Source organism: Lissotriton helveticus, chromosome 3_1 (assembly GCF_964261635.1).
Source record: "Lissotriton helveticus chromosome 3_1, aLisHel1.1, whole genome shotgun sequence".
NCBI classification, from domain to species: Eukaryota; Metazoa; Chordata; class Amphibia; order Caudata; family Salamandridae; genus Lissotriton; species Lissotriton helveticus.
In genome coordinates, this window is record NC_136061.1 from 923,548,555 (window position 1) to 923,568,545 (window position 19,991).

The 19,991-nt window shown below is 43.4% G+C and overlaps 1 protein-coding gene across 2 annotated transcripts in view; it reads left to right on the forward strand.

Annotated features, from left to right (window-relative positions):
- Positions 1-19,991, forward strand: part of NCMAP (non-compact myelin associated protein) — a 990,488-nt gene that overhangs the window by 267,278 nt on the left and 703,219 nt on the right. The window contains exon 4 of one of the 2 annotated variants that reach the window (XM_078681267.1): positions 11,483-19,709. The exons of the other annotated variant lie outside the window; for it this stretch is intronic. Coding sequence (XP_078537393.1) covers positions 11,483-11,633 — 151 coding nt within the window. The 3' untranslated portion in view covers positions 11,634-19,709. Of the gene's footprint in view, positions 1-11,482; positions 19,710-19,991 lie in introns of those variants that run through there. 2 annotated transcript variants of the gene reach the window in all.

The following is a 19,991-nucleotide window of genomic DNA, read 5'->3' on the forward strand; positions in this document are numbered from 1 at the left end:
ATTTATGTTTGCTTGGTTCATATTGCTGTGCGCTATTTGAGTCATGGTACAGTGAGAGTTGTTTAGAAAGTCTGCTAGTAGGACAAGTGGAAAAGTTCTTAGATTGCAATGTAAAATCCTGTACGGGAGTGGCAGCATAAAACATTCTGATGATCTCAAAACAGTTTCACTTTAAACATTATGCTGTTAACCGAAAGATATACCAATTTTTCTTTATCTTTTGAAGCTGTGGTAGAACCCATCAGCCAATTTCCAAGCCATCAACTGTTTAAAAACAATATCTGTGTGATGTTCAGCTGAGTAGAAGATGTTACCAAGATAGTCTGCATTACAAGGCTCTCACCTTAGCATCCGAAGATGGGTTGTATGAAGTGGTAGTTCACACAAAACATTCATACACTCCTGTTATTGATGCTTTTATTGGATTAGCAGAAAATATAGCAGTGTGAGCTTTCGAGATTCCACATGACTCTTCTTCATGTTATTTACTATTTAATTGCTTTTAAGATATTTTTGAATATCCCCTGAAGAATAGGTTTGTGCATTCTTTAACTATAAAGTACTGTAACACAATGGTATCTAATTTTCAGTTATTCCAATAAAAGCCATAGCGTTTGGATCTGAGAATCCAGACAGATGCAGAAAAGTAAATTTGCTAAAGCTCACAAGGAACATCAACTTTCTTACTTCTATAGTTCCTATGAAAATCTCATATTAAGGCCACTGGTCTCAAAAATTATTAGGCCAACAACAATCTCCATGGATATACAACACTTGCAGTTTTTTTGTGGTGTTTGAGTTCCTACGTTGTGTGATGAAGCGGACATGATTTCTAACCCAAGAGGTGGCTGTCACTGAATAATTTGATTGAGATAAGTCACTGTAATATTCTGTAGGGGGCAATCGTTTCTCAAGATCTGCACACCAGGGGGCATTTTGTTAAAACAGTCCAACAAACCAAGAAAAGAGTCTTTAAAGAAAAAATTCAAGTCTTTCTGAACAATGAATAGATCTTAACTATAAAGACTACTCTTAATCAGTGTAAAATGAATGAATAAATGTTCTTTCAGATAATACCAAAATATAAAAATCTAGCATCAGCTGCTTAAAGAAAAAGTAGGTACAAACAGATACATTCATTGACCAGCGACTGAAAACATTAAATGGATGAGTTTGGCTTTTTTGGAAATACATGGTCACATACTCGGAACAGAGCTATAAAATAATGTAATGATTAATCCATGGACCTATACAGTTGCAGTCGTTGAAATAATTTGAATTCAGTTTAAGCTGAAACAGATACAGTGTTATACATTGTATTTAACAAAACTGAATTCACTCTTTGGTAGGTCTAATGCCCTAGGGAGATATGACGGTCCAGTTTCTGAATCTGCCAATTAGCTTGGTTCATTGCACAATTGCTGATAATTTGCCTGAACTTGAAATGGGTGTGAGTAGAGGCACAGCAAAAAGGTAAAACATAGTTCAGAAACAGTAAGCGGCAAAACCAGTCACGTCTGGTCTTTTTATGGAAAGCACATACTCTGGTACGAGGCTCATCAAGTTAATATGTCATGTTGTCTGTCCCCCTACTGACAATTAATGTGGTTTCTTAAACTTGGGCACAGCATCGGAGTGTCCTGGGAGTTCCCTTAAAAGGTGAGAGGTGAAATACCAGCAGATAAATGACCCTAAATCCACAAATAGGCAGTGTTTGAAAGATATGCTTGCAACTGATGCGTTTCTAAATTCCCCAACTTATCTCTTAATTTAAATGTTGATTTGTAATTCTGGCATAGCTTTCAGGTAGGCTCCTTTAACACATCCAAGGAAGTAGTCATTTAGGTAACCCAAGTTATTACCTGGCAAAGCAAATGCTGCTGCTGCCATTGCCATGAACTCTAGTTTGCATGAGTAGTGTCCTAAAGCAGAGGTATATTCTGAATGTCACAGTCTCCGGTGTACCTGTGTTACTTTGTGGTTCACCCAAGATAAAGAACATCTCTTTTCTTATTCACCCTCTCCTCTTTGTAAACGGTGTGCCCCCGAACAGTCCTAATGATAGCAAACAATACATTGCCACTACTAAGACATGTTTAAATTTGCCCACACACCAATGTAATTTACTTTAGAGTCTTTTATTTCCTTTATATTTTCACCACACTCAATTATGCTAAAAAGATATGTAACACTTTCCTTTTAGAATGCCCTTGGTTTATTAATAAATTAACAGGAAATAACATTGTTATGTTGTGTTACGTTAATCAAGGATTTATTGAGCGCACAGCTACTCACTAGTGTGTCCCGGCGCTATGACAGAAGAGACAAAGAGCAAAGACTTCAAGACCAAAATTAGTTAAGGTGATAAGTTATGGTAGTTGTTGAAACATCTAGGTTTTTAACTGCTTTCTAAACTCCAGAAGGGTAGTGGTCTATCTCAGGGATAAAGGCAGGATATTCCAAGCGGGGGCTACTTGCACATGGAAAGACCGACCTCCACAGCGGGCTCTACAGAAACTCCGCGCCATGATCAGATATTGATGGGCTGATCTAAGCGATCTGCGCGGGATGTAGTAGAAAATAATTTTCCGGATGTAATGCGCCCCAAGCCCATGCAGAGCTTTAAAGGCAAGGGTTAGGGCTTTGAAGAGAATCCTACACCGGACCGGAAGCCAGTGTAATTTCTTCAAATGGTGGGAAATCCGTTCAATGGCTCCTAACTTCAGGACCGCTCTGGCCGCTGAGTTCTGAACAATCTGACTCCTGTTCATTAAGCACTCTGGGAGGCCAAGATCATGGACATTAACATAGTCCAATCTAGAAGTAATGAGGGTCTGCACGACTAGCTTTCTGTGTGTCGTTGGTAATAGATAGAGAAATTTCCTAATCATTTATAAAAGTCCAAAACATGTGCCAGTCACTGTCTGAACCTGAGTCTTCATGGATATCATGTCATCCATTTTCACTCCCAGATCTTTAACTGTGTTAACTGCCATCTCGGGTGGCGACATTTCATCAGGCCACAACTGAGTGTCGTCCGCATAAGATATAATCTTCGCCTCTCCTGCCTCCGCCGATTTGGCTAGGGGGGGCATGTAAAGATTGAATAATACACGGCTCAAAATGGAGCCCTGGGGGGGCCCCACATTTAGAAGCGGGATCCTGGCTGCGAAGGGGGGAGACCATACCTCCTGTCCTTCAGAAAGGAGGCAAACCATTTCAACACCGTGCCACCAAAACCACACTCCTGCAAGCTCTGCAGTAGGCGATCATGGGGCACGGTGTCACAAGCTGCTGAAAGGTCCAAGAGAATTAGGACAGCTTTTTCTCCCTTATCAAGGGTCTCTTTGATTGTCTCAGCGACCTCAAGTAGGGCCATCTCCATGCTAAAGTTAGAACGAAAACCTGATTGGCTTGAATGAAGGAGGTTATGAGTTTCAGCAAAGTTGGAGACTACCGAATGTACATATTTTCTAACGTTTTAGCAAAAAATGGGAGAAGGGAGATGGGTCTATAGTTGGAAAGTATAGTTTGGTCAGCATAGGGTTTCTTCAATAATGGGATCACTTTTGCAGTTTTCCAATTCTCGGGCACCTGACCAATGCTCAAAGACAGGTTCAGGATACTGTTAATTGTTGGATTCAGTGACTCTGCCATATCAGCCAGAAATTTGGCAGGGCAAGGGTCTGACGGGGAGCCAGACTTCAAACTCTTCATTATTACTAAGGAAGATTCCAAAGGGACCGGGAGGAAGCAGGAAAGAGAAGCATTTCCTATCCTGTTATGACAATTTGGCAGGGGGGGAATCCTTATTTTCAGATCCCTTTGGCAATCTAAGCGAAGATTGGATCTGTTATTTTCGTGTAGAAAAAACTGATTGATCCGATCCGCGGAAAAGGAGGGATGGTTAGATCCAGCATTAGGTGATGAGAAGCTTTTCACTATGTTGAAAAGTTCTCTACTTTTATTCCCGGTAGATTCGATTTTACGAGCAAAAAATGACTTATTTTCCTCCTGTATCCTTTTATGATAAGTTCTTATTGTTTTCTTATACTTTTCTTTCTTTTCCTTGCTAAAGTCTCTCCTCCAGGCTCTTTTCAGACGTTTGCAGTCTTTTCTGGCCTGCAACAAAGTGGTATTGCACCACGGGGCAGACCGTCTGACCGGTTTCACTGGGCATGTGATCAAGGGGGCTAGAGTTCTGGTGCCTAGATTGACCCAGTTTTCAAGAGATTCTACATCCTGTTCAATATTCCCACATAACTCCAGGGAATGCCTGGCTAATTTGTCTTTAAAGGCTTCTGGTGTGATTTTATACAGCGGACTGTGAGAAGTCGGTGCCTGCCTCGCCTGGGACTGTCTGAATTTAAAGTGTTTCTGGATCGTAAAGCTGATCAGGAAATGGTCAAACCATGGCCGGGGCAGAGGAACATCTATTTGGATAAGGGTGTCCGCAAAAAATTTATCCAGGGTATGACCCTTATTGTGGGTATGGGATATCACATACGGGCAGAGATTCAGTACTTCCATGGACTCCAATAGAGAGAAAGTATCGGCCCTCTCCTGATTGTCCAAGAGGATATTAAAATCCCCAAGGACCAAAAAGTTTTTAAATCTGGGGGCCAACGATGCTATAGAGTTACCAAGAGTTCTCAAAAGGGCCCCTGCATGACCTGGGGGTCTGTAAATTAGTACTCCTGCAAAGCATTGATGGGGGGAAAGAGTGCATTGAACACTGAGGCATACTGCCCCTTCTATGTCCTCCGTAACAATGGGGGAGATAGAAAAGTAAATTTTACTAATGATAGCAATGCCGCCCCCTTTGCTGCCCACGCGGTCTTTACTCAAAATAGAGTAGCCCGGTGGAAACGCCATCCCTATAGTAGGATTGGAATTTTCAGTAAGCCATGTTTCAGTCAGAAACCACAGGTCTGGCTTTTTCTATATCAGAAGGTCATAAATATGTAAATCATGTTTATTCATGGAGCAGCAGTTTAATAATAAGGCCCTGATATTATCTTGTTTGTTAATGTCTTCAGTTGGGCTATAAAGCGTACAAATATCCGAGTTATTCTCTAAGCCACCCTTGGAAACCCCCCAATTACATTGTTTACACCTCTGGATGGGATTATCTTTAGGTGATAAAATAACATACCTACAGCTTGTAGGATTTCTCAACTTCATTAGAGCGTCTCTGTCATAGCACCGTCTCTTCCCAAGAGGGCCTATGAAACTGGCAGAATGCCCTGTGCCTCGCGCCTCTGGGGCGTTGATGGGCGCAGACGGGCTTGCCTGTGGTGCGCCTTCGGTGCGCCGCCGGCATGGACGCTGCATCTGTTTCATTGTAGCGGTGGCGCCCAATACAACTAGAACGATGACCTTTGAAAGCGGGTCCGCTCTAACAGGCGGGCACCGCAGCCATGCGTTCCAGCAGCTCAAAATTAGTTTCCCTCCCAGTCAATTCAGTTGTTATGCTTCCCTCCTGTGCAATTTTACATATTTTACAAATACTAAAACAATTCTAAAAACGATTCCTCGCAAGAGCTGAAAGTGCAAAGTGCATAAAATACATTAAGAGAATGCCGGTACGGGTACACGCACACACGGCAGAGAGCCCAGCAAATGCTCTACTGTCACTAGCTGCGCGGACGCTGCATCCAGTTCTTTGTAGTGGTGGCGCCCAAAACCACTAGAACGCTGACCTTGGAAAGCGGGTCCGCTCCAACAGACGGGCACCGCAGCCATGCGTTCCAGCAGCTCAGAATTAGTTTTCCTCCACAGTCAATTAAATTGTTATGCTTCCCTCCAGTGCAATTTTACAAATTTAAAAAATACTAAAACAATTCTTAAAACGATTCCTCGCAATAGCTGAAAGTGCAAAGTGCATAAAATACATTAAGAGAATGCCGGTACAGGCACACACGGCAGAGAGCCCAGCAAATGCTCTACTGTCACAGTCCCATTGTAGATGTGTTATTCCTTTGACTGGTTGTCAAGATCAAACACTATAGCAGATGTCTTCAATCTGTGGGGCGCGACCCCCAGGGCGGTCGTGGAGTCCTGGGAAGGGGGTCGCAGATTCTGTCAGAGCGTTTGCCTTAGTGGCGGCGGGCTGATTGAGGGTGCTTGGGCGGAGGCCTAATTCACACCGAGGGGTGAAAAACATCAAACGCTCATTAACAAGTAAAAAGGTGAGGAGGAGCCTAGCTCGCGGCCGTAATGGTCGCCCTTTAGCTCGGCTCCCGCAGCCCTCCGTCCTGATTGCCTATCCTGTCTTCTATCCTGTCCGGGGACGACACATTTTTGGGGCATTGGAAACATAACGGCTTGTTTGTACTTACCATCCGACCCCGGGGTCTCGGTGTGCAGTGGCTCCGGAGTTGTGGCCTCTGAGAGATCGGGGCCTCTGCGAGACTTGGACCGGGACCTGGCCGGTGGGATCCGACGGCTCTCGGACCCGGCCGAGAGCGAGAACCAGTGTTGGGAGCCGATGTGCGAAGATCCCGGCGATCCTGACCCGGGCCTGCCCTGGTGGCCGCGCGGCCGACGTGGGTGAGAGCCCCGGGGACCTGAGTCTGTGAAGGGGTCTCTCCCCGCCGCTGCTTTGTCCGGCGGCCCTAGTCCTCGGGGCCCAGACTCCGCTTGATTGGGGCACCGGTGCTGGTGCTGGCGGAGACCCGTCTTGGGCGGACATCCTTTTGGCATCGAGGCCGCCCTTGCTGGGACCCCCGGAGCTTGTAAAGTCCTACATTTGAGAACTGGTCTTTCCGGGGGTCGTGGTGAGCGGCGATTGGGCTGATTCACAAAATGGCGGACGACCCTCTGAAACGAGAATCACCCTGTGGCGGCGGGCCCGTGTTGCCTATTGGTGTGGGGAGCGGATCTGGTGGACGTGAGCCGACGGTCAGATATCCTGGAAGCCCTGAGATCCCTACACGCTTCCCTGGCCCTGGGTGTCTCGGTGGGTACGCCACGATCTGCCACCATTTTGGGCGGCCATTTCTTCTTGTCGCCCTCTTGTTTCGAAGACTTCATTGCCTCGCCCCCCTCGATTGACTTGAGTGTCGCCGCCACTGATCGGAGATCGTGTAGTGTGTCGGTGACTTTGGGGCGCCCTGCTTTTCAAGGTTCGGACCCCGGGGACTTGGATGCTGTACTGGGACCCTGTTCGACATTGTTGCCTGAAACTATTGGTGGACTGCCTCCTGTGCCTGCTTCGATGACTTTGCCTGTGTCTATAATTGGGGCCACCTCGCCCGCTCCAGTGGCGCAACTAGACTCCTGTTTTTCATTGCTCGTGCTGCGATATTTGATGCATCGATATTTTCTGTTTGGACTATTGCTCCCTTGTGGATCTATCTACCCACCATTCCACTCGATTATATGCTGATTTCGTATTTAGTATGTGGTTTTACATTGCCATGTGGTGGGTGGGGTTTGTCGCTCGAAAGGGTTGGGGGTGAAATGTACGACTTCCGTTTGATTCCCGGTATACGATTTAGTAGCATAATTGTTTTTAATCGTAGAAAGGTGGGAGGTCCCCTTCTCCTAATGTTTTGTGGCGCGTAATGGGGTGTCGTCCTGGTCTGTTTTTGACTGTGCTTGTCTGGTTGGGCGGAGGGCTGCGGCCGCCCGTTCGGATTATGGTTATTCTGCTCCTCCCTCCTGTTTTCTTTTCTCCGCTTTTGTTGCCCTTTTTGTCTCTTTCTTCTTTCTTACTTTTCGCTATATTTCGGGTTCTGGTTTAGGGCGACAGGCACGCTGTTTGAAGGGTGGGCCATAGCCTTCTACAGGGGTGCAGGGTGGGACGGGTGGGTTGGGTTCTATTTTTTGTTTGTCTTCTGGTTCTATGGCCCTTTTGTATCTCCTTTTCGTGAGGCCGCGTCTGTCCCGACCTCCTATGGTGTGTTTCGGGTGGGGGGTGTGGCGTCGTTAATCCTCCTGCTATGTTTCGGCTGTCTTTCTCCCCGATCGCCATACCCCCACTTGGGCCGCTACTCCTTTTGTCTCCTGTCTTCCCGCCATGGGGGGCCTGTGTCGGCGTGTCTTCTTCCTTTCGTTTTTCATATTTTCTTATTTTCTTTTTATTGTTTTATTTTGTCTTCCCTCCATTTTCCTTTCCCTTCCTCTTCCCCTTCCCCACTTCGCCCCCCCCCCTTTTTTTTTTCCTTCCTGTGTCCCAGAGGTTATTATGACGGGCTGGTTTTGATGCATTGTTTTTCCGATCCCTCTGTTCTGGCTTGGTAGTGTCTTGGGTGGCGGGCATGTTACGAGGATAATGCTCAGGGGCTGATTGTGTCTCACGTATCCTGATTTTCTTGAATGCATTGTACTATCCCCCCGATATTTTGCCCCCATGCCCCCTTATTAATGTTGAGGTTGGTTTGGGATATCGGATGCCTCCGTATTGAAAGTGAGCCTGTCATATGTCTTCTCCCCATATTATAAAATTAAGCCTTATTTACTCCTGTGTTTTAGCCCTTTGGTTACTGTATCTCTTCTCCCCTTCTGCGACTCCACGGCCTCTGCTTTGCATTGATTGATTATGTAATATTTGCCTGGTGACTCCTGATTATTTTGCACATTGCGGCCGGCCGGCTTGGTTGTAGGCCTCGACTTGTCTCTCCTTTTGCTGTCAATAAAGGTTTAAAAAAAAAAAAAAAAAAACACGTAAAAAGGTCTTTTAAAGACCTGTGAAGTACTTGGGTGTGGCTTTGTGTGTGTCCCTGAAGCTGTTTCAGTCGGGCTCACATACACGAGGGAGGGGACCTGGGGGGCAGGGGAGGGTGGCTGGGGGAGGAGGCTGTAGCCCTTTGAGTTCAATGAGCATTGCACGCCTGGAGCTGTGGGTCCCGCCAGTAAAGCACGTGAAAGGTCCTCCCCCCCCACCCCTCCGACACGTCCCAAAAATCCTTGGTTCAAGTCCCAGGAACCCTCATACCTGGCGCCTGTTTGGGAGAAATGTGCCTGAGAGTCTGTTCTTCATGGTGAGATGTTGTTACAGCCTGTCTGTCCCCCCCGCCCCCCAGCAGGGAGGCACAGAGATGCTCTCCCATGAGAGAGGAAGAAGGAAGAAGACACAGAGATACTGAACCCCCCCCCCCCCTCAGCCCCCCATGAGAGAGGCACAGAAAAGGTAGGTGGGTGGATGAATGATGGGTGGATGAAAGGGTGGATGGATGAAGGATGAATGTATGGATGGAAGGATGAAAGGGTGAACGGATGTGGATGGATGGATGTGTGAAAAGGTGGGTGGACGAGTGGATGGATGGGTGGATGAAAGGGTGGGTGGATGGATGAAGGATAGATGGATGAAGGATGGATGGATGAAAGGGTGGATGGATGAAGGAGGTATGGATGGAAGGATGAAAGGGTATATGGATGAAGAATGGATGTATAGATGGATAAAAGGTTGCATGGATGGATGAATGATGGATGGATGGATGGATGGATGAAAGGGTGGATGGATGAAGGATGTATAGATGGAAGGATGAAAAGGTGGACGGATAAAGATGAATGCATGGATGAAAGGGTGGATGGATGAAGGATGTATGTATGGATGGAAGGATGCAAGGGTGGATGAAGGATGGATGGATGTATGGATGGATAAAAGGTTGCATGGATGAATGATGCATGCATGGATGTGTGAAAAGGTGGGGGGATCAATGATGGGTGGACCGGTGGGTGGATGAAGGAAGGATGGATGGATGTATGGATGAAAGGGTGGATGGATGAAGGATGGATGTATGGATGGAAGGATGAAAGGGTGGATGGATGAAGGATGGGTGGATGGATGGATAAAAGGCTGCATGGAAGAATGATGGATGTGTGAAAAGGGGGGTGGATGAATGATAGGTGGATGGGTGGGTGGATGGGTAAAGGATGGATGTATGGATGGAAGGATGAAAGGGTGGATGGATGAAGGATGGATGGAAGGATGAAAGGGTGGATGGATGAAGGATAGATGGATGGATGGATGTGTGAAAGTGTGGGTGGATTAATGATTGATGGATGGATGTGATGAGGTTTAACAGGCGCATTTATGGTTGTCGATAGTTGTTGATGATGAGGAGTACCAGTTTCTAGAAACTTTTGTCGGAAGGGGGTCCTTACGCCTAAAAAGGTTTTACAAGGGGGTCTCGGCATCAAAAAGTTTGAAGACCTCTGCTTAATAGTTACTTGTGGATTTTTCAACATCTATTGACTTAAATGTGTGTTACAGTAGCATAAAATAGATGATAGCTTGGTTTGAATATACTGTTACTAATCTTTAAAAAAACATAGAACATTTTAATTCATTGAGCATTTGGTCAGTTCATGGATGTTCAGTGTTTCTTGTACTTTTTACTCTGAAGTAGAAACACAGCTTTGCAAAGCTTTACTTCAAATCAATCTCTATTTCTTGTTTTTCTTCAGCTGGGGGAGATCCTTCGTAGTCCTTGCCTTTTTGCTCTTCTATTGTCACTTAGATTATTTGTAGATATTTCTACACCTCCTTTCCATTTAATTTCCACCCCTTGAATCCTGGCCAATTGTTAAAGATGCGTTATGCTCTTAAGGCACAATGTGTGTTAACAATTTTAGGGTACTTATTATTAAGAGACAGAGTGCATGCTAGCTAGTCAACTGTTTGTACCAGAGTCTGTGCTATTTTAAATCATTTCATTTTACCCAAGCTCTCTTGCCACATGACAATAACCTATGGGTGATCATAAGTGTGTTGTGTCCCTGATGGCCTTTTGCAACAATTCTAATAGATTGGAGTCTCTGAAAGGCTCCCTCCAGGATAGAAGATGGATGCCATTTTTGAAAAAATCTTTCATGGGTGACCTCAAGGGAATGCCAATGTTCCTACTCCGCTGTATATGTGTACTGCTCTGTAGGAATGAGTCCATGCCAACTGTGTGGTTGATGCACTCCCCAATGGATTGCACCAATGCCATTTTCCTGATACAGATCATTACCAAGCATAATTTGTCTACACCCTGTCAAATATGTAGTTACGGATGTTCATAACGTATTCTGAATCCAATTTCCTCTTTTAGTTAACTCATACTTGCTGCTCTGAATTTTAAAATTAAACCTGTATTTTTTCCAAGCTGTTCAGTCTTTGTAGCTCCAACTAGTAGGGCACCACCCCAAACTACAGAGCGGTTAGGGGTCATTCTTAGTAGTATTTTATAACGGCACACAACTCAACCAAAATGCAGAGTGGTTAGGAGTCCTTCATGGTAGTATACCATAGAAACTCTTGTGGTGTTTACTCAAACAAGGATTTTTCCACAGTAGTACATTAAGAGTTGCCTGTCCACAGAATAGTCTAATTCCCTGTAAGGATGTATGTTCTAGGCTTCTAGGCTATACATCCTTGCTAAGGTTGAAAGAATAGAATTCTACAGTCTGTGCAGAGGAAGTGAATGCTCACATTTTGGAAAAATACCGAAATCATATGGTAATGATGATAATTTTATTTTCTAAACAGAAATTTAAGGACCGAACGTGAATTTGGCTCCCAAAACACAAACACCACCAAAAGCAGAAAAACGCCAAGTGCAACAGGGAAAAACAGCGTGGGAAGTCATCCGACCACTGTGTCGTCTACACCAGTTGACATCCACTTGGAGAATAGATGACGAAAAGACACATAACGGTGGAGGAAATGTTTATAACTTGGAAACACAGACAATGCTGATGGCACAAGCCTATCTCTGAACTATTTGAACATGAATTTGCAGGAACGATAGCTATCTTCTTTAAATTCGTAGTAGCAGAAACAGATTCAACTCTTTGACGAAATTTCTCCACATTTGGATTTTATCTCTAAGGTTAATGGAACAAGTTTTACACCTTTGATTTGTGTTGGTCGAGTGTAACAATAGCAGTAAGCTCTATGTTGTATGTTGATAGTGTAGTCAGTGTATCACGAAATACTTGAATGTCAATGTTAGCTGCCATGTTTTCTGCTCTTCTCCAAAAAGTTTTTTGCAGTGGTACACATTCGCAGGATTGTTTTTCAGCGATGGCTCCATGACCGGGGTGGCTGCATGGCGCGTTCAATCATAAAATAGTCATGTGAAGTCGGAATTATTACTGCTGTAATTATTTTTTGATGGGTTTCTGTAGTTAGTCTTTTATGCACCATCAGTGAAAAGGAAACGTTCACTAGTCCAGTAACTACTGGTACATTATTACTTATGACGGGCACATGTGTGTCTGCGGTACTTCATGACATGAAAATAAAATAAAAAGTCACTTGTCTGCAGTGGCAACACACTGCTTACCACTGTTCGCTGCTATGCAAAGGATATCCAGTCTGTTTTGCAGACATATAAAAATTGCTACGCTTTCATTCATTTACTTACACAAACTCTAGCTTCATAGTCAAGTTGCTGAGCCATGATATTAGATGTTGAGAATTTACATCACATCCCGCCATCTGTCCTAGTATATCACACATAGCCAACATTTTATAAATGTAGTGCAGAGGTAAAAGGTGGAGCACTTGTTCATTGTTTTTGCTGCTTACTAATTCCTGATTGGTGATTGCAAATGTTGCTACAATTTTCACATGTGAACAAAGGACTTGTATCAGTGGAGAATGTCTTTGCTGTAGGTTTTCTTTAAATATGCTCAGTGGAGGCTGTCAAAATGGTAGGATTTCTATATTCTGAAGGGAAATTAATCAAATTTCATTTCGATAGACCATGTCATGGGAATTAACATTGCAGTTGTAATTTTTTAGGAGAACCTCTGTGGATCTGCTGAATGAAACCGTGAATGCCATTGGTTATCACTGTAACAGTAATTGTAGTCTTCTCTGAAGAGAACGTGATGACATATTGCCAAATGTTAGGGCTTATCACAGCCTCTGGTCCCATTATTTTTCCAAGGCAGGTGAAATCTTTGTGCTACTTCCTCACAGCAGCACTCGGGCATGGGTGGGTTGATTATGTCCCAAGCTGTCCAACCTTAAAAGCAGCCTCATTTTCCTGCTCTGCTAGCCAACAATAAAGTTAAACTAAACCCCAAAAGGCCAGACCGTGCTTAAAGTAAACATAAGGATTACATAATGGTACTCCAATTTATATTTATAGTTCAGTATAACAGTATTGAATTGGTCTACAGCTGTATTTTGCACACTTTTTTCATCCTAACTCAGTTTTCCTTTTCTTAACGTATGTATGACAGGTTCATGACCACCATTTTCAACTTTACTGAGTTGGTTGTGTGTTATCATTGGTTGATTTAATCTGCACGTGGCCCAACCAGCTTTCTAATTACAGCCAGCTCATTTGTTTAAAGGATATGTCTTTGGAAAGCGGAGAGATCTGTCAAGTTGACCAGATACTTTACAGATGGCTGTCGAAGGAACAATGGCTACTTGTGGAATCTTTCTGACTTTTCGACATTCATCACCATAACAGTTCAGACATGGTGGTCTCTCTTGAAACTGGATAATGTTGCTAGGTTTATATGCAGGGATCTCAGCATCCTTATACTTTCTATGATTCCAAGCAAAGTTCTTCTCAGGTTGTCTCCCTATAGCAGGCCAGTATCATTTTCATTGATTTGGATTTTAAAGTTCTTCTAGGAAATATGCAATGCTTTTTTAAATTAATGTTTTAAAGTTTTTGTCAAGTCATTAAAATCCCTGATTCTCTGTTAATGGCACAGACGGACCAGCAAAGATCTGAGCATTGTCACATAAAGGCGCAAGATTTTTTCAGCTAACTCCCCTCCCTTCTATTCTTGGTTTATATTCCATGCATCCTTTTCAGGCCGATTAAGATGCATCTTCTGGACCAGGCCTGCTTTTTTGATTGTTCTCTAGAATTTTGGAAGAGTGGACTATCAACATCACACACAGCATCAGAAATCCAAATTTAGTTTCAAAGTGTAGCAGAGATGCAAATATGTTGATTGAGGCATACAATAGCTCAGCTTGCATTTGATTATCTTCATGAGCTGTGTTGAAAATAATATGAACACTGTGTGTAATCTAATCGAGGTTCATAACATCAAGAAACATTTTAGGTATATTGTGCACTAAATACATGCTAAATGAATAATGAATGAATGATGGGGCACAAAATCATGAACAACTTTACTGACCCATCTTTAACAATACCCAACATTGCAATCTGTACCAACTAGGAGGTATGTCTTGGTTGATGTTGCGGAGGCAATGTTTATCAATTGATTTTCAATTATTCTGTTTACTGTCTCTATTTGAATAGTGGTTATAGTTCAATGTTTTGCACCACTACATTTTAGGGTAAAAAGACCCAATGATGCAAAGCTACCATAGACATTCAAAATGTGGTCGGCATCCTTCTTATAAAGGTAGATTAGGCAGGGATTCCACTGTTGAGATGTGTGATAATGCATGCCTTCTTTATTTATCTCTGGGGTAAGTGACTCACTCTCTCACAGTCAAAAGATTCTGTTAGTTAGTTGGTTTTGTTCTGGATATTTTATACACATTTTCCTTTGCCTTTCTCAAAGAGAATTGAGGCGGCCACCAATTCCTGCAAAGAGATATTTACTATTGTAAGGGAATTTACTGCCCCTAAAATGAATACGCCGCTCAGTGCGCACTCGGAATCCTGGGTGTCCTCACTTGCCAATTTTTTTCCAGTAAAATTAAGAACATTCAGGACTCTTTTTTGTTGACTGGGGTAGTGGCTGACCACGCCTCCAGTGCCAGGGCAGGGTCGGTCTCTAGCTATCAGCCCACGTTTTCGGAATTTCCACCTCTAGCCGTAGCTACATCACTGGAGCTCTTAGCGAAACTAAAGTCTGGGTCCCCTCTGGATCCCTGTCCAGCCAAATTTTTGGCTAAAATAGCGGAGGTTATAAATCCCCTTGCTAATACCGTGCTGAACCTTTCCCTCAGCACTGGAGTGGTACCGCCAGCATGGAAGCAAGCTATGATCATCCCGTTACTAAAAAAGCCCAGTTTGGACCCGGAGGTCTTATGCTAACTATAGGCCTATTTCCCTCTTGCCAGCCTTTGCTAAAATCGTGGAGAAACACGTACATGCATCCCTCTCTAGTTTCCTTGAAAGCCACAATCTGTTACATTCCACTCAATCCGGCTTCCGTACCAACTTGAGCACCGAGACAGCGCTGCTGGAAGTTACGGAGGCAATCAAGGAGGTATTGGATGCTGGAGGAAAGGCCATGTTGGTGATGCGCGACTTGTCGGCGGCCTTTGACACCGTCCCCCATGAGGGTCTCCTTACCATACTTAGTGAGATCGGTCTGCGGGGGACGGTGCTCAGCTGGTTCAGATCTTTTTTTAGCGGGCCCCTGCCAAACGGTCTGGGCCCCCCCTTGTTCGGCGGTAGTGCCGCCACTGGAGGTCGGAGTTCCCCAGGGCTCTGTTTTGAGCCCTACTCTTTTTAATATCTTTATGACCCCTCTGGCGGCATTGGTGGAGTCGTTCGGGGCCCAGATCGTGTCGTATGCCGACGATACTCAGCTCCTCTTCACGTGTGGGAAGGAGTCTGAGTTCGACGGCGAGAACATCCGAGAGTGCCTTGGGACTGTTTTTAAATGGTTCCAGCTACACAGCCTCAAGTGTAACTCAGATAAATCTGAGGTGCTCTATTTCAGCTGTCGATCTGATCCAAGCTGGCAGGATTGGTGGCCTGTAAATATGTTTCCTCCATCGGCGGCATCTATGATGGCCAAGAATCTGGAGTTAAAATCGATAACGGCCTAACGCTGAAGTCCCAGATTCTTGGCTTAGCAGGAACATGCTTCGGCCTCCTTAAGATGCTCCGTAAGTTCCTTCCCTTGCTCTCGTTGGCACACAGGAAAACTACAGTGCAAGCCCTTATTGGATTGCGGCTTGATTATGCCAATGTCCTGTACTTGGGCCTTCCGGAGTATCTTCTCCAACGTCTACAGGTGGTTCAGAACTCGGCGGCTCGGGCGATTTTTGGCCTACATAGGCGAGCCAGAGCGTCTGACCTCCTGTACACTCTCCACTGGTTGCCTATCTGGAAACGGATAGTTTTTAAGGCACTTACTTTGGCCCACAAGGCTTTTCATGCTACTGGTGCCAAATACATTCAGAAGCGGCTGGCTCTCTATCAGCCTGCCAGATCTCTGAGGTCAGAGTCGCAGGCTCTGGCTGTGGTCCCAGTCATAAGAAGAGTACGGACTGGTGGCCGGTCTTTCAAGCGTCTGGCGCCTCAGCTCTGGAATACCCTGCCGATTACTCTTCGAAGGAATACCAAATTGTTGGCCTTTAGGAAGGACCTAAAATCCTGGCTTTTTGCTCAGTAGGCCTGCTCCCTCGCCGCCTGCCACCCTGTTTCCACTGTAGGTCATAAAAGCGCCGGGACACTCCTTGTAGTAGCCGAGCGCTATACAAAACACCACCTAACATTAGCATTAACATTTCACCCCTAAACTAATGCCTGCTTAAGAGGGAAATAGGCATGCAGATGTATTTGGGCCACGCTAGCGTATATTAGTGCCAAATTCAATCAGAAATTTTTCAAATGTAGAGAAAGTGAACATTTATTGTGCCAAATTAAAGAAAAGGATTACAAAAGTTTCCTAAAAACACTACAGTATGAATAGTGTCTTAGAAGCAAATTAAATGATTAACAAACCCGAGGCATGTGCCAAAAAGGTAGACGCTTCAACCTCATGGCTTGGCAGGTTGAAATCCTTCATCTGGGAGCAAATGTGCCACACGACCACTTGATTAAGCAGACGAGAATCTGGTAACAGGACGGGCATTGCTTTTCCAAGGGGCTCTCCAAACTATAGTTCCTTTCTTTTTAAATCCACAAAAAGTGCCTGACTTCTGACAGCAGTGTATTCAGTGTATGCCTGGTAAGCGTGTGTAACATAAAAGCAGTTTCACGATCCTTGGTCAAAGCATATAAAAAGGCAGTTTTTCTAGACACATCGGCCTAGGTAAAAGCAGCTATTGGGCCCTTGTTAAAAACTGAGATGTGGTCAGTGGCGGTGCTCCCAATGTGACGTGGTAGGGTGGGAATACAAAAATACAAAAACATTAAACCAAAAATAGCACTTGCCTGATGCTGCAATCCCCAACTTCCTCCTCTCCCGATCTTCGACTGGTGCACACTGCGCAATCTCCCAGATGCCAATACTGACGCTGCTGTCATGCTGGGAATGCTGTTACCCAGTATGAGAGAAGTGCCGAGATTGGTCTGAGAGGCCTGGTTTGCCAGTCAGACAGGGCCTGGGAGCCTGTGTGTTCTCCACCCAACTGTGCAACATAGCTTAGGTTGGAGAAATGTGAAGTGCGCATGTCGGTTTGACCGTCCTAAGATGGCCGGCCAAACTGAAAAGATGGACTTCCTTACTACAGTCTTGTTGAGTAGCTGTGCACTCTACAAATGCTTTCATTTATTCATTCTCATTTCTTGGCTATAAAAAAAAATTAAAGATTCTAATGTAGTCTGCACGACCAACACAATGTTTCATGGATGTTGACCCTCCATTCCACTTCCATAAAATTGCTTATTACACTGCAAAGATAAGGATCTGGATATCCTTTTGAATGCCAAACTCACTAGTGCTCCCTAAGTGAACACAGTGACGAAGTCTATAATCATGCAGCTCTTCCGTCTTCTACAAACTCTCCAACTTCTCCACAACCAACCACCGAATGAAGATGACAAGAAACCTTGCCAATGCTTTAATTGACTGCTGTATTACTACTCTGACTGCTTTGAAAAGCAGGCTCCAAAGACTTCACAATCAGGAGCTGGAATTTGCTTTGACCTTAGTAAGAGGGACCACAATAAACCCACCCTTAAAACACTCCATTGGCTACTAGTAGATGATGGGATTACATTTAAAGTTTCTGCACCATGCATAACCCTTACTGGAGCAAATGCCCCAATGACTTGCATAAATGTACACCTCACTTAGACCTCCGCTGATGCCCACCAATCTGATTAAACAACAATCTTTCACAAAAATGAAACTGGGAAGATCATTAGGTTTACACAGCTCCACACTATGTAGTGCCCTCAAACACAACTTGAGATCCTACAGCTGAATTCTGCTCAGACGACTGCTGAGAATTGCACAATATCAAACACATTTGGTCATCTGAGCTGATTGCACTGCAACTTTTAATAACTAAACTGCGTTCTTTTTTTCTCTCAGTAGTCTAAGGGAACTGTAAAGCGACACGCTGTCCTCTGCAAAACACCTCAATAAATAGATTATGCAAATTCTTTTGGTTCGCAATTTGAAAATGGCAAACAGACTTTCTCCAAGCTACTTTTATGTTTGCCAAGGATCAAAAACATTACATTACTTTCCCTAGGTGACAATTATTTACTTTTACAATAACTTTCAGAACAAGTTTAGAGCCTATGTTGGAGTCTTCAATTCTAGCTATTACAGTGGCATTGCCTGTAAATAGGAGCCATGCAAGAGCCACCCTATTAAGAACTGGAACATTTGCAGGAATATACTGAAAATTTGCAGAAAGATTATTACTGAACACATTAAAACGCATAGATGCCAAAAGGCAACCCTGATGGATTTCCTTATTAATTGCAAACTGCCCATACATTCACCCATCATTCCAAGACCGGCTACTGCATGTTTATGATGGTACAACATACCTTCAACACTAATCGGAGATTCCAGGACATGATGGTTTCACAGGGCAATTCTAGAAAGATCTTCATCAGCATTATCAAATGCTGCTTCTAGATCTGAAATAATAGCTCCTTCTTTTTCCGTAAAACCTATTTTAACAAGTGTACTAAGAGAGTATTGTTCGTCATTTTAAAGGCGTGTTTTCTATTTTGTCGTAAGGATGTGCTCACTTCCCCAGGCATCTACAATTTGTAAGCAAATATATTTGTCAATTGAACTGCATTCTGAAGAACCTCTTTAACTTCATCTCTTTCTCTCTAATTTATGAAAAAGTGTGAACTTATTTATTTTTCATGCTGTATGTGAAACAGGAATGAACACAAAAGTGGTGGTCCATTCTGAACAGAGTTGCCAGTCTTTGTGCAGCCTTGAATGTTACACATATGCTCATCGTGGGTTTTTTGGTTGAAAACTGCTGGTACAGAATCAAGCTGATTGAAAACGTTAGGTTAAAAAACAATGGAAACAGGAACTTTTCGATAGATAACACTTTTTAGTCAAGTGTAATGCGCCACCGCAGTATTAGTTAAACAAATAATATTGTAACTTAAAATGTAGGTGTATAAGATGTAGTTTTATATTGGTAGTAGAAATACAAAAATCACTTGTAATTGCAAGACTTCACTGAGAAGAAGGGCAGGTTGATGAAAGGCATTTTGTATCAAATCATTGAATAACACTCTGCCCCTCATATCGTGGGGCTTGAGTTAAAATAGCTTTTAAACTAGTTTCAGAATTTTATTGGTTAAAGACTAACTATTTCTAACCATTTTTTTCATGTAAAATGTTTAAAAATTAAATCTACTAAGTAACGTAAAGAGTGTATTTTTGAGCTTAATGTCTGTCAATTTGTTTCTAAAAAATGAAATGTCGACTATTGCCTTAAAAAAAGGGCCTAGATCCCATGTACCTGCTTCCTGTATGAGCCAAATGGTAATTGTGCATGACAGAACTATGAATTCTTTCTGTAGAAATAAAGTTTTAAAAAAGAGATATATGTTAGCCTAACATATATAAATAAAGTAAAATATTTAATACAATTTGTGTGTATCACTGTCTTTTGTCTGCAATTTTGTTTCAATTGAACAATTGGATAAATAAAATAAAAAATGACTCTAGAAAACTTTTTTAAAAAATCAGACTGAGAACATATTTTTTAAATATGTTGGTTTAGGAATACACAATTCAGAAAACTTGCACCGACCAATTTGAAATATCACTTAACCTGGAAAAAATGAAGAAAACTGTACATTAATGTAGAAATGTAGAGCAGTTATTGTCTTTATAAAGGCAGTAAATGAGTTCTGTATTTTGATGTTTAA